General features: G+C 31.5%; 1 protein-coding gene across 11 annotated transcripts in view; it reads left to right on the top strand.

Annotated features, from left to right (window-relative positions):
• Nup188 (nuclear pore complex protein Nup188) overlaps positions 1 to 6,156 on the top strand; it is a 173,289-nt gene extending 167,133 nt beyond the window's left edge. For 8 of the 11 annotated variants that reach the window (XM_076452137.1, XM_076452103.1, XM_076452093.1 and 5 more), the window contains 2 exons: positions 3,504 to 3,673; positions 5,858 to 6,156. In XM_076452137.1, coding sequence (XP_076308252.1) covers positions 3,504 to 3,673; positions 5,858 to 5,921 — 234 coding nt within the window. In that variant the 3' untranslated portion in view covers positions 5,922 to 6,156. Of the gene's footprint in view, positions 1 to 3,503; positions 3,674 to 5,817 lie in introns of all 11 variants that reach the window. The other 3 variants (XM_076452121.1, XM_076452083.1, XM_076452127.1) reach the window with 2 other exon arrangements.
• The last annotated feature ends 9,375 nt before the right edge of the window (positions 6,157 to 15,531 follow it).

Genomic DNA, 15,531 nt, shown 5'->3' with positions numbered 1-15,531 from the left:
AATACTGAAGCTTAGAATGACGATAAATTCAGTGAACTGTTTATTATTGTATTACTTGGATTTGCCATTTCAGTTAAGTATAGTAAGAGCCCAGTAGTGAAAGGTAGTTACATTTGTTGAACAAAGAAATTTTAAATTTTCCTCACTATTGTACATTGTAGAACTGTCATTAAACCTTTTTACATTTTATTGGCTATTATAAAGAGAAAAATGACAATATTACTATCCACATTAAGTATTAGATAGTTGATAACATGCAGCATTTGTTCTTTGTTATTTTTATGGTATTTTTAACACTTATTCTTTTAAATTTAAGACCCATTTTGGAATTTTATGAAACTGACTCCTAGACTATAATTTCAGGTTTTATTGTTTTGTTTTTTATTATGTCTTGTTTTTAGTATTTTTTCTTTGAAGTGTTAGTTTTGTATTTGGAAATTGGGTTCACGCCATTCTTCTGGGTCAATATTAATAATTCCTGATCAAAAGTAAACCATCTGTGTAGATTGGAACTAAAAAGTAACAAAAATTAATTATACAAAACAAAATGAGAAATAAATAAGAACTCTAGAATTTCCTAACTATTAACAGATGATGTACTAGTGTGAGTAAGTAAGAAACAGGAAGTGAATTTTATTAAATAACTGCTTGGTGTAATAAATCTTAGATTTTTGGTGTGAAGTAATGAACAATAAAAGATTTGTTTGTTTGTTTTTTTTTAATTTCACACAAAGCTACTCGAGGGCTATCTGCGCTAGCCCTCCCTAATGCAGTGTAAGGCTAGAGGGAAGGCCACTCTTTTACCAATGAATAGTGAGATTGACTGTCACATTATAACACCCCCATGGCTGAAAGGGCGAGCATGTTTGGTGTAACCGAGATTCGAACCCACGGCCCTCTGATTACAAATCGAATGCCTTAACACACTTGGCCATGCCAGGTCTAACAGTAAAAGGTGTAAAAATATTGAAAAGTTTGAACCATTTGTTGATAATTAGTGATCCTAAATTTATCACTGAAACTCAATAACTGTTTTTATATATTCTTTCTACTCGCACATACCTTGTAAACAAAATATAGCCCATTATAATGCTTCTAAATGTTGGAGAGGAAAAAAAAGTTGGAAATTATCAGAATTTTGTCCATTTTTCTGATCACTGAAAGACTATTCACAGATTTTGTGAGACTTTTATTTACATAGAGGTAGATAATCTTTCTTGTGATATAGGTACTATAAAACTACAGCAGTCCCTGGTGGATATGACTCTTCCTAATAATGTTTTCAGATTCACTCAGTAAGTTACAGACACATTTTTAGCAAAAATACTTTGTGAAGAAATCTTTGTGCGTGTTTTCATGTTTACTAAAAGGTTGCCAGAATTCCTGAAAATAAAGAGTAAATTTGGAATCAGTATTAATTTTGCAATAGATCAACCCTGTGCACATATGGAGATAGACTTGGTTGATTTGATAAATCCTATGAGTACCACCATGTAACCATGAAACTATACAAAACCTAGAATATACTAAGTATAACTTCTTAAGCTTTCAGTAAACATTACAAGTAAAAAATAATCAGTTTTAATAAAGTATTTTTACTGAAGAATGATTTATAAATTTAAGAAACCCCTTTTAGTTGATCTGAGTATAAAAGGATTTTCATGTAAGAATGAATGTTATACATTTCATATTACAATCTTCATATTTTGTAACTTCTAGAACCTCCTGAATGAATATCAGTTTTTTATTAAAATTTTGTACCTCTTATTTTCTCTACTCTAACACAAATTATAGCAAGAGTTGAAAATTTTGAAATAGAATCAGAATTGCTTTTTATTTAGTTTCTAGGATGACTGCAACTTGTAAGAGACAATTACAGTTATTTATCTCAGATATCTTCAGCCTCCTAACAGTTTAGTATCTACTTTCATTAAATTGCATCATTTATTTTTCTTTGAAATGTGTCTAACTAGTGTAAGAAAGCATTAAGTCACTTGGTGAGAGTTACACTGGCAGTCTGTCTATGCTCCTTGAGGAAACATTTTTTTATTTAAGTTTTCTTTCCTAACCTTACTAACGTTTTAAGTTTTACATTTTAGTTACTTTTGTTAAAAGATATAACAACAAATAAACTATACACTTAAAAACAAAGTTAATCTTGAGGCTTTTTGCACTTGATTTTAGTGATTTAGTAAGATTGTTTTTTTCTGTCATTGTATTGGTTGTCGGAAAAGTGATTTATGCAGCTTTCAAATATGCCTTTTCAGAAAAAAAATAAATAAATAAGGGAGTGAAACAGAATGTTCCCAAACTACTACACATATATTTAGGTAGTTCCCAAATTATCAGCAAAATTTTAAACTTGTCAAATTTGATATTGTACACTCTACTTTTGTTTGAAATAATTTAAAGATAATTTGTCAAATTTGAATTAGATTGTCTAACATTTAATGGTTTCTCAAGCTAATAAAACTTTTGTGAGCTTACTATTGTTATTATCAAGTTCTTATAATATTAATAAATTAATAATTTAAATGAAAAAGATCTAATAAACAATATAACAAATTAACATAATTTTCAAGGGGGTCACTTTTTTTGTCCACACCCTGTATATGTATAATAATTTGTATGGCTTTCTAACTAACTTATAAATAGGTTTACAAAAATTCTAATACTGCTCAGAGCAATGTCTTTAGTGTAAATGCAGCAAATTCTCTACATAAAATATCAACTTTAACCACTACAGCCAAACAGTTGTTTAATTTATGTAATTTAGAATATACTTTTGGTTATAAACATGTCTAATAGCAATGTAAAAAAGAATTATAGACCTTTCTTAAAAGATAGGAGATATCAGTGTGGGTTGAACAAATATAGTGATATTTAGATAAAGCAAGAAGGTTATTATGTTAATTCTACCCTGTCAGTACCAATTAATACATATTTCTAATTGGTTGAAACAGTCTTAAGTCCTTATAAGGGAAGAGAAAAAATTATATATGAGAAGACGGAGCTTCACCATTTCATGTGACTCAGAGGTGCAGATTGAGTTTTATACATTTCCTTTTGAAAATAAGAATAAAAATAAAAATAATATAAGGATTTGAATTACAAACTACATTATCTTATTAAGTTTATTAACATACATTGATAATAAAGTAATTTAGTTAAATTTTTAATGTAACTTTTCAAAAAGGTTGTGACATGCACACTTTGACCATTTAGTATCTATATGGCAAATATTTCTTGTATATTCTGTTGTATATTGACATAAAATTTTCCATTTATCTTACAAGAGTTCAAGAAGTGAATACTCCAGTTTTGTGCTCAATTTCTTTTATGGTATTGTAAACACCTGTATGAATTACACCACATTTACATTCAAGAAAAGTTTGTTATCATGTATATATTAAAGTTATCAAAACTGTTACTATCACTTTGGGATAACTATTATCATATTAGCCTAAACAGTTACCTATATTTAATGTTTTACTTTGTTTCAGAATTCAGTTTTGCTGACAATGAATCGCTATTTACGAAAAGGTGCCCCTCTTTCTCCTGCAAGCTCTTCTTCTGGGCTAGTAAGTCCAAGCGGTCACTCTCGAGCTGTGACACCTGTATCTGACAGACTTTTTCTAAGAATGATAACTCACTTAGTGAAGAAAATTTTCAAGTAACTATAAATATCATGGATTTTATAATAAATATGAGTGATTTTTTTTTTCTGGTGTTTCATTTTATTCAAGTTCAGAAACTTGTGTCTAATATTGACAAGCAACTTTAGTTAGTGGAAAAAACATTGTACATATCTGTTTCTTTGTTGGCTTTGATACACTGACTCATCATAACAATTTGTAGAATCAAGAACTAGTGATTCTGACACAATAGGTAACATAAACACTTGTTCTCATACAAACATACATAGATCACTGCGTTTACATTGTTACTCATACATTTCAATTTGTGTACACTACACACTTGCACATGTATAATGGATTTTTCATACCATTATATTACTGAGAGCATGTATTTTATATGATTTTAATAATAGTATAGTTTAATATTTCTCTTGTTTTAGTAATGTTAAGAGTAGTAGTGTTGTCCTCCCTATATCATTATGTTGGTATAATTAAACAAAAGCACAAAATAATAATAAATTTTTACTTTTATTGGACAAAGTATTTCAAGAGTTGTAAACATCACAAATCTTCTCCAGTGTTGTTTGAAATAGTTAAATACATTTATATTAATAAGAAATGTCACAAAAAAGTAAAATGAGATTACTTCATGGTTTTGAGTATAACATCATTAAAAAAACTCATCCTGTAATCATATGCAAACTAGCTGCTTTAAAAAATTAAATAACTGAATTGGTCATATGAAATTCAAACTAAAATCCTGTACATTCATCGACAACAAAGAAGTAAATGAAAAGGCTGTTTTGAACAGGAAATAACATCTTTATAGGTGCTAAACTTTGACTTGTTTCATATATCTCACAGGCTAATACTAAGTCAAACATCATATGAACAGCCCGGCATGGCCAAGCATGTTAAGGCATGCAACTCGTAATCTGAGGGTCGCGGGTTTGCATCCCCTTTGCACCAAACATGCTCGTCCTTTCAGCCATGGGGGCGTTATAATGTGACTGTCAATCCCACTATTCGTTGGTAAAAGAGTAGCTCAAGAGTTGACAGTGGGTGGTGATGACTAGCTGCCTTCCCTCTAGTCTTACACTGCTAAATTAGGGACGGCTAGCACAGATAGCCCTCGAGTTGCTTTGTGTGAAATTCAAAAAACAAACAAACAATCATATGAACAGAGGGGAATGAGTTGAATAAATTAATGTGTGTGACAGTCCATGTAAGATATTTAGCTGATTAACCTGTACATATTAAAAATTTACAGGTTTCTTTTTCCTTTTCTATTCAACAAACATCTTTATTACGTAGAACTGAAAAATGTGCATTTAGAACATTAGAGTCATATAACACTAATTGATAACATAATTGGAGAAACATACTGTAAAAAGATCTGTCTCCTTGACTTAAGATACCTGACTACTCCGTTTTGGCAAGTGATACAAAAAACTGCTCCTAGAACTTTACAAATTCCTATTAAAAACCACACTAATACATATGAAGTGTTGTCCTTCTTGTTTTATAGTGTTATCTTGCTGGTATTACGTAACTTATGTGAATAAACAGATGCTAGTTATTTCAGGCTATAAGGTTCACAATAGTTCATGTGAAGCATGTTATCAAAAGTTCATATTAATCACAATGTGTTATAATTACATTTGGGCAACTAGTAGTATTTGCCAACTGATTTATCATCAGGTTCACATGAGACTAATATTCTTATTTTTCTCTCTCTCTCTCTCTTTTTGTTTTTCTGGAGATATTTTTGAACTATGCTTCATTTAATATGATAAACATAAGTACAGCAATATAGGACTAAGTTACTTAATCTTATAAGTGTTGTGTACGAAGATGTAAAATAAGTGCAATGTAGAATCTAATTTATAATAAACTGAAAACGTTTATGTGGGTTTACATTACAAATTTTCACAAGATTACAAAATAATCTAATTACATTGCACAACAGTTTTTTTGAAAAGTTTTGTTTCCTGAACAGTTTTTGCTGATTGTGACAGGTACCTGGTGGGTATGCACAAATATAGTTTTGGTTTTGCTTCATCACGTAGGAACTCTGAGAAATAGACAGTTAACTGTTTACCAGCAATAATGTATTTAATTGCATTTATGTTTCTAATACACTATTAAGTTCAACATAATTAAAATTGTTTTGCTCTAGATTTTCATTTGTATTCAATGTCCGGTCCATCACGTTGCAGTGTCAACAGTAGTCAGCAAGCATTGACGGATTCCAGTTGCCCTGATACTGTTTTTCAATTGTAGAGCAATGTCCTGGTGAAACTGAAGATTTTGATGAAATGGTACTTGATGGGCAAATTTGGATGTGATTTTTGTGGTCAACAGCCAAAAATCTATAAGGAACACCCAACAGTTTTCACAAAGCAAAAACTTTGTTGTGCAGTGTTACTTGTTAAAAATAATTGTTCTTAGAATTCATGTAATAAAACCTAGTAAAGATTCTTGTCACAGTTTATAATAGACAACATATAATTCAAAATGATAAAGACAGCACAGTGTCCTTTATTTAGCAAGAAAACTTGTCATGATACTAGATGTCCCATTTACAGGCATTAAAATAATTTATAAGGTAGAAATTGAAGTATTATAAGAAATATTTTGACCACAATATAAAAAAGTGTTTAATTACAGAAGTTTTGGAATATTTTTCTAATTCTCTCAAGACTATGAACAAATTAAAGAAAAAAATTAACTAAGAATAAAAATCATCAAAATCTTTCAAATGAGAAGTTGATATGGACGGAATTTTAAAAGAAATGCACTAATGTTAATGATAGGTTTATATTTTACTTTAAAATACATGTTGGAAGAAACTGTACAAATAAACATGCATGTTGAAGGTGAAAAATCAAGAAATGAAACAAATTAAACTTACTGTACTAGGCAGTGTTTAAATGGATTGTGGTGCCAGTGTTTTTCTTATCTAGTACTTCTCATCTAGCTAGAGCTAGTCTTAATTGAACAATAGTTTTGTTTGAGTAAATTGATGTTGTTGCATACTGTTACTAATCTGTGTTCAGTAACTTCTGACAAACAGCTGAATGAGCAAATTACTTAGTGATCAACAACTTTTTTTTATAAAACTGGTGTTGTATCTGTAGCTTGTAATAAGTAAACACTACAGTAAATTAGAGCTACACTATTGTTTAGTCTGAACAAGGTAAACATAAACAATGGGTATCTCTGTGAATTAAGTAACACTGGTTATGTCTGTAATTTGTGATAAGGAAGCAATACAAGAAAATGAATCTATACTATTGTTTAGTCCAAACAAGTTAAACATGAATGATAAGACACACCCACATTTATGAGTTGTTTACAAGTGGAACATGTGTATGCAGTCATGTCAGTGGAAGTAGTAATAGTTGTTCTGTTATGTGTGAGTTCAGTTGATATTTATCTGAAGCTGAAAAAGTGAGTTATGACAAAGCGATGGCCAATCCCACTATCTGTTGGCAAAAGAGTAACCCAAGAGTTGAAAGTGAATATTGGTAGCCAATTGTTTGAACCAAATATAATATCCCCATGATTAAAAGGGCAACCAAGGTTGCTGGTAACAGGTATCAAACCTTTAACCTTCAACTCACACTACAACCACCGTAACCAGTAATTACTGGGGTTAGCCCACAGCTGAACAAACCTTGAGTTATCAGAAAATATTAAAAAGAAGTAATAATGATAATATTTTGATTGATTGGATAATTAGAATAATTGATGAAAATAAGAATAATCAGAAACACTGATTTCATTAGTTTATTATATTATGTGGTACTAGTTATTGTAATAAGTGATCTTTGGTAATTGGTTATATCAGTTGACTGAGCTAATCATCCTGCTCTGTATGAACTTCTTGATTGGAAAATACTTTGGTAGAATTAAACTTGTCTTGTTTCTTTTTGTACATTTAAAGGTAAGAAAGCACTTTCCCAAATTACTTTTTAAAAGTTCTAAAATAAAAACTATTAATGACATTCAAGGAAGCATATATATGACACTACATATACATTTCTTTTGATTAAATGCACTGTTAAACTAACTTCATTAAGTTTAATTTAGGCTTAACAAAGTTTTGATGGTTTTATTTTAATTATAAGCTAAATTCTTCATTTTCCTTTATACACTTTAGTGAATGTAGAATAAAAGCTGTGTTTCACAAGATTTTATAACTAACTTTTGAACACCAAAAATGACTATTAAAAGTTTGTCTTATGTTTTAAAAAACACATGCACATGAGTCTGAAACCCCTCCTTTTATAACCTAGAATATGTCTGCTCTTTGAATTATCATAATTTTGATTAACTCTTCAGACTATTCCATGATTGCCCACCAAGTCAGTGTTGTTTCTCCCTAATGATTTAAAGCTTTTTAAGCACACTTAAATTGTCACTAATAAATTATTTGTAAATGCACTTTTTAAGAATTATTCTAAAGACAACTCTTTCATTAACCTTAAGGTTGAAGAAAAAAATAGTTATGAAGTTTATATATCATACATTGCATATAAGAAAAAGGAATTGGGAAAATAGCAGGTCAATTTTGTTTTTGGATAAAACTCTTAAAATACTAATAATTAATACCTGTTTACTCTTATTCCTTCTATTTACCATAAAATGCATTAAAACTTGTTAATTTTTTTATATCTAAATGCACTTTCCCAGATGCATGAGAGAGAGAATGTTTTAGGTCTTCCTTATTGTTCATAATTTAATAAAATGTTACTTCTGTTTATCAGAAAACAACTTCACATGTTGGCTACAGTTTAAGCAGCAAGAGATGTATGTCTGTGACTGAAAATGTTACCTGCACCTATGTCTTGCAGCAGTCACTTTGTTGGCAACTTACATTAAATAACTACACAATGTTGTTCAGGGTGTGTGGTAGCTTGTGCATCCATTCCCAAAGTCTTCTTGTTGCAATTCAGTTGAAATGAGATGATTTTCAAATGCAGATATACCTAAAATTAACCCATCTGAAGGTTGAAATTACAAGACTCTTAACTTGAATCTTTCCTGTTTTGCAATTACAAAAATATTAAAGGTAATAATCATTTTAAGGAAAGTAAAATATATAGTACAAAGACCATAAACAAAGCAAAGGAGTCGTTATTCCAGCAAGGAAAAAAAAAAAGGCTACCACAAGAGAAGACGTAAAGAAAATTTAATGGCTTGTCTTTGTAAGTTACCTAGTACCACAATATATTATTACAGTACAAGTGGGAACCCTCTTTTGGCATTGTAAATAGTACAACGTACATGAATTTGGCTTTATCGAAACAAAATGCTGAACAGAAGACTAACTGAACAAAGTAGTATGTGATAAATGGAAATACGTCATCACATTGAATAATGCATAAATCTACTTAAGGATCTGCAGAAGTCCGGGTAATTCTTGAATGCCTATGATCAGTGTTGTAGATAATGGTGGTTATAAAAACCAGTTCAGCTACTGCCACCTTACCTCCTCCTGGCCAGACAAAATATTTATTATTTTAACGTTTATAATTTTAATGACTTTGAATTTTTTTCATTCCTTCGGAAACTTAAAAAAAAAAAAAAACACACACACACGAGCGGTCACTAGGTAACTACCTGTTATAGGGTGAGTGAAGAGTTAAGAAAGAAGGTGGAAACTAATTTTACTCTAGGGCGAATTTTATTTTTCTTATTAAACTGTCTTAAACAGAAGGTAAGTGGTACAAATTCGTCACAGATTTGAAAAGTTTTTATGCAAAACAAACAACAACATTTATATACATGTACTTCTTTCTATATGTTAGATATCCGTACAATTTTTAAAATGTATTTTCACACCACTTAAGCCTTTACTGGAATTAAAGTCAGCTTTGTATGATATCCATTGTGGATAATACTATCTGATGTGCTACACTAAATACAAATGAGTAGTGTGGCGTAGGTCGTTTGTTCAGTTTCGGGTGCAAGTTTTTCCTTGTAGACTTTTTTTTGAAAAGTGTTGTGGCACACACATTATTTGTTTCGTGACTTTCTAGAAGAAGAAAAAAATATTTGTTTCTAATAAGCTAATTGCGAACTAAACAATACTGCGACATCGACAAAGAAATGTTTCATGCTTATAGTGAATGTTTTCTCAGTGCTTTTTAGTACCGCACATTGCATAGGAGTACTTAACGGGCACATCTAATCCAAGACCCCCACGGCCATCTTTGGTGGTCGTAGTTACAGCTATAATGATAAGTTTAACATTTGGAAACTAAAAAAATCAACCAGATGAACTCTGCATATTATCGGGCCAACATTCTGCAGTGAATATCTTTGTACAAATTGGATGCCAGTCAGGTAAGGCATCATGAAGACAAAAAATATAGCTATACATCCAAGTTAACATGCCAGTTTTCCTGTTGGTTATTCCTATTTTGGCAGAATCATCCAAGTTTTTAGCTACAGATTATAATATTAGAATTATACTTAATTATGTTTTTATTTGTACAGTTTTCGGATTGGATACAGTAATATCTGTTAAATTTGTAAAGAGGATTAAATGCAACTAAGATGCCTTCTAGACTGTAGTGATTTAAGCGTTTGTACTTACGTAGCTGTATTTGAATCAGACTCGCACATTTTCATAAAATTAAATAAAACATTTGTCTCAGCACAAATTATATCATACTGATAGTTAATCTATTCAGAAGTTGAGATATACATGCTAGTACTTGGATACATGGTTTTTGTTTCAATATACTTTTCAAGGAAACTAAGTACCTCGAAAAACACGGGGAAAGAGTTCCACATCATGAAGTCATCCTCATTATAAATAACAAAAATCACTAGGAGGTTTGCTACTTCAACAATAGACAATATAAAACCGAAAATAAGAAAAAATTAACCGTAAAAATTACGATACCAAAAGAAAACGCTTTCAATAAGGAACTGTGGCGTAGTGAGACACAACCCTAACACTAAAATATTTCAAAAAATCAGAGATGCAAAGAGAAAAAAACTACCAACAAACAAATGTCAGTTAATAAAATATTAGAAGAAAACGATTTCTTTTAAAAAATCTCACAAAAGGTGAATCCCACGAAAAAAAAAATCACTCAAAACCTTTTATGAAATGATATTCATAAAATAAATATAGATTATCAATGGTGTAATCATGGAATTCGTTAGCTGACAAAAAGAATTAACTACTACTCAACATAATTCCTATGTGACGTAAATTAGGTAAGATCGACTTGGAGCACCATGAAATATATTCAAAGCAAGGGTCTATGGACCAGTGGTACCCCTGGATTGAAGGCAATTTAAGACTGAGGAGTCTGTGCTTGTATTATTGCCATAGATCATCATTACTTCTTTTTGTATTTTGTTTTTCATATCTACCAATCGTTGTTTATTCATTTCGTAATATGTCTTGTGAAGTATCAAAATAATAATGCTAAAATTCTTAATCTAGCATAATAAATTTTGCAAGTTTAGCATTTTATAATGTTCGACAAAGTTTATTGTTGGAATGGCAAAATGAACAAATAGCCCCAATCGGATATTGATACGAACAACATAGTTCCCAACCTTTCATAACTCCTGTTTCTCGCTGAATACACTTCAAGGAAATTGATCTCTCTCACAAGTTTGAAGACCTATTTGATATTACCAGGTAGTTAAGACTTTTGAACACTATACACATGCTTAAACTTTAACAAAGTTAGTGCAGAGCAGCGAAACGAAGATAAAAAATGCGGCTATCAGTAAGTGTTGCGCTAAAATAATCGGATTCTGTATTTGTTCACAACGTTAATATTTATCAAGTAGTGTAATTATTATCTTAAAATTCCTTAAGACTATGCATAATATTGCATTGCCCAGCCTTAACATTTTGAAAAACATATTTCAATAAAAGATACAGTAAAAATAAATATATTAATCTTGTAAATCATTAGACAGGCCAAATAACCATTGTTATTTATACTCTTCAAAAAAAGAAACGCAAAAGGGATATTTTTGTTATTTTAAAGAGAAATATGTGTAATAACGTTACAAGCTCAAAGTATGTGATGTTACACGTGTTAAGGCACTGATTGTCAGACCAAAATGACAATAAAAGTTGTGCACTTTGAAAACGGAGTTTAATATACGAATCGATTTTTCGCCAAAACGCATTCGTGTCCAATAAATTTGTTTGAGAGATCTGCATGTTCTGCAAGTGCAACATGTGCAAAATCCCTATAAAAGTGACGGGTTCTCGGTTTCCATAGCTCAGTGTTAAGCCACCAACACGCAATACAGTTACGCCAAGACTGACTGAAGCACAACGCAACAACGCCATTGGTCGCTTGGAAGTAGGCGAATCTCGATCAGATGTTGCCAGAGCTGTGAATGTACACCAAAGCACTATCACAAGGCTATGGAATCGTCACCAACAACATGGATCAACTCGTGATCGTCCACGATCTGGCAGACCTCGTGTGATCACGCCCGCACAAGATCGCTACATCCGGTTACGTCACCTTCGGGATAGGACCACCACTGCGACATATACTGCCTCAACCATACCAGGGCTGCGTAGGATTTCCGATCAGACTGTACGCAACCGTCGACGAGATTCTTAGGCCCCATGTGCAACCTATCATGGTGAACGTCAACGACGTTTTTCAACATGACAACGCCCGTCTTCACACAATCGACTCACCACTGTCTTCTTGAGACACCACAACATCAACGTTCTTCCATGGCCCTCCAGATCACCAGATTTAAACCCCATCGAACATCTTTGGGACGAGTTGGACCGACGTCTGCGACGGCGACAACCTCAACCGCAGACTCTACCTCAGCTTGCAGCAGCTTTGCAAGATGAGTGGACAGCCATTCCACAGGATGTGATTCGTCATCTGATCGCTTCCATGGGCAGGAGATGTCAAGCAGTTATTGATGCTCACGAGGGGCATACTCGTTATTGACGTTGAGTGACGTTAAACTTTAACTAGTGAGCGTGGACTTCGCCTTGCAGACTTTGGATGTTCAGCAGTGAATGTGCAAAGTTTCACACATGTCATGCAGAACTACCCGGAATAAACTTGTTAACAATATGTCTCAAATTTTGCCTTTTGCGTTTCTTTTTTTGAAGAGTATATTTCACTGTATCCAATGTCTTTAGAAAGACTTGTATGTTTTGCAGTTTGTAGACATTTTCACGAAACTTACTTTACCTCTAAAATAATGTTTGTAGTTCGAATTGAAATACATCCCTATTATGAATTTTCATGGGAGAACAAACAAAATCAAACTGATATAAATATTTAATATTAGGCATACAAATTATTATTAACATAGCTTACCCTTACCATGTTATGTCCCCTTGTATCGTACAAAAAATACATAGTTTCAAAAACTAAATGGCAAGTTTCTTCAAAAGATAATTTTAAATGTAAACAATGATTTTTGTTTTTACACTTTACCTTATCTCGTGTACGGTGTTATAGTTGATAGAACAATGATGAGACATAAAGAACACTGAAGTTCTTACAATAAAAAAACTGAATGTTTGTTTAAACTGGAATTCCTCCTTTACAGTTCACTCCACAAAAAGGAATATTACCGAAAGTGCTTGTGCTATTTATTTTATATGTGCTACATCTTTGTTATGGTTCAATGAATTTTCCGATGATCATGGTTGAAGCTATTATCATTGTATTTCCTTCCGATAAATTTTCCATTATTGTGTTTAGAAACCCTTGAGTGGGCAAATAAATGTTCTTGGATCTTCAGCAGATGGCGATGAAAAAGACACAAAATAAAACCACACAATTTATGTTTTCAGATACACAACACATTTTTATATGTTTCTTCCCTGGCTGCTATCTTTCATATATCACAGTTGCGTAGTATAGCAATGGGTTTTCACCCCTAGTCTTGGTTGTAAAGGCCTCAAAATGGTCCACAGTTCTGGTGAGATCTACTCCATTCAGCTCCTATTACCAAATAATTATTGTAAAAAAAGATGTGATCTTAAATCGTGCAGAATTTTAACCATTATTACAAATTCTAAATAAAACAATAATGCAGTTTTCATTTCAGTTAGTTGGTAATTTAAAGCAACTTCAACTAGTAAGATTTTACTAGTTTGTGCCAAATTTTAATTTTTCATTAATTATTTTCACTTTGATAGTTTTGTAATGTGTTCGTCTAAGAAATATGCACAAACTGGAGGGTATGATATATATCGATTGTTTTGAATTCAGGTTCCAATCAACAAATTATGTATACAATAAGGTTATAGCTGAAAGATTAGCATACCAAACCATGTAGCAAAATCTGTATCTGCCAAATAATGACAATAAAACTATACGTTGAGTCACTTAAATATGCATACGCAAGTTAGATATGCAGCTTACGAATTATCAGAATACAAAATTATTTTGTCGATTTTTGTCTCAGAACGATCTTAACACAAATATTCACCCACATTATGTTATTTTAAACGCCATGTGGCAAAGATAATATTACGTCGTGAAAATTTTTGACATGAATATAACTACAATACACGAAAGAGAGTCTTACAAACATTACTGCTCTTAAATACTGTTGCAACGTCACTTACACTAAAGCACCCCGCTAGTATAGCGGTGTGTCTTCGGATTTTCAACGCAAAATCAGGGGTTCGATTCCCCTCGGTGGGTTCAGCAAATAGCCCGACGTGGCTTTGCTATTAGAAAACACACTAAATTGATGAAACTTCCATACTTTAAGAGAAATATTGACGAGAGCAAACAAATTTCCAGTACACTAATTTTACACATAATAGACTGATTACATCTTTGAAAATAAAGACAACTTGTAGAAAGTTATATAGGTTGTTAACTCTGTAGGCCATAATTTGTAATAACCGTTATTGTAAACAGAATTATTGTTTGTAAATAAAAATACATTTCTATAATGACTTAGATTAACAGTTAAGGAATTATGGAGTACTTACAATTATAAATTTTGCTAATGACTTACTTGAATAAGTGAATCAAAAAATATTTTACTATCACTTAGCTAACCAAAGTAACTATACAGTGGGCTGATGTTAAACCAGTTAGGTTAACGGTAACTAAGAAAAGCTTTAATATACGATATATTGTCTTTATATACTCTGTATGTTCATCACTTCAATAATTTTCTTATAACGAGCTCTCATTTTTAATGATACTTCTTAACCTTTTTAGGAATTTCCATTGATTGTAACTTTTAAGTCAGTACTTGATTTAATTAATGGAACCTTAGTAATTTAGTGCTACTACTCGAACTTCGTTTCGTGAAGGCCTCGACACACGAGATTGAAAACAAGTTATATTATTATTTAAAAATATAAATTTGTTAATAGCCTTATCAATAAATTGCTTTCACAAGATCCGAAATAGTTATTTTTACTTAAAACAGGAACTTTAAATGGCATATAAGTACCACTATTCTTTTCAACAACGTTGAAAGTATTAAAACCTTGGCATATAGTTGTTTTTACAATCAATCAAATAGTTTAAATGCACTATATTTTTTAGCTTATGATCGCATTGGTTGTTTGCATAAACATTTATCAAAATATCAGTCTCTCGGCTTCCTTTGGTTTAAATTTATTATTAAAAAAACAACAACAGCAATAAGAAACGACAATTTATTGCTTTCAGTGGCCATTTAAACAAGAGGCACACAGAAAACAACGATATAGACTAAAAACACGCTTCAATAACACCTACGACTGAAATAAGAAAATGGCAACAAACACTAGGAATCATTTTGAATCATATAAACAGCTAAACCAACACGTTTACATGACACTTTATTATTAATAATTGAAAAATAAACATACTGCACAACTAGGATGGAAAAGAATTAAAAA

The sequence above is a fragment of the Tachypleus tridentatus genome, chromosome 1 (assembly GCF_004210375.1).
Source record: "Tachypleus tridentatus isolate NWPU-2018 chromosome 1, ASM421037v1, whole genome shotgun sequence".
Classification (NCBI taxonomy): domain Eukaryota; kingdom Metazoa; phylum Arthropoda; class Merostomata; order Xiphosura; family Limulidae; genus Tachypleus; species Tachypleus tridentatus.
Note: the sequence above shows the minus strand (reverse complement) of the source record. Positions and strands in the feature narration are given on the sequence as shown.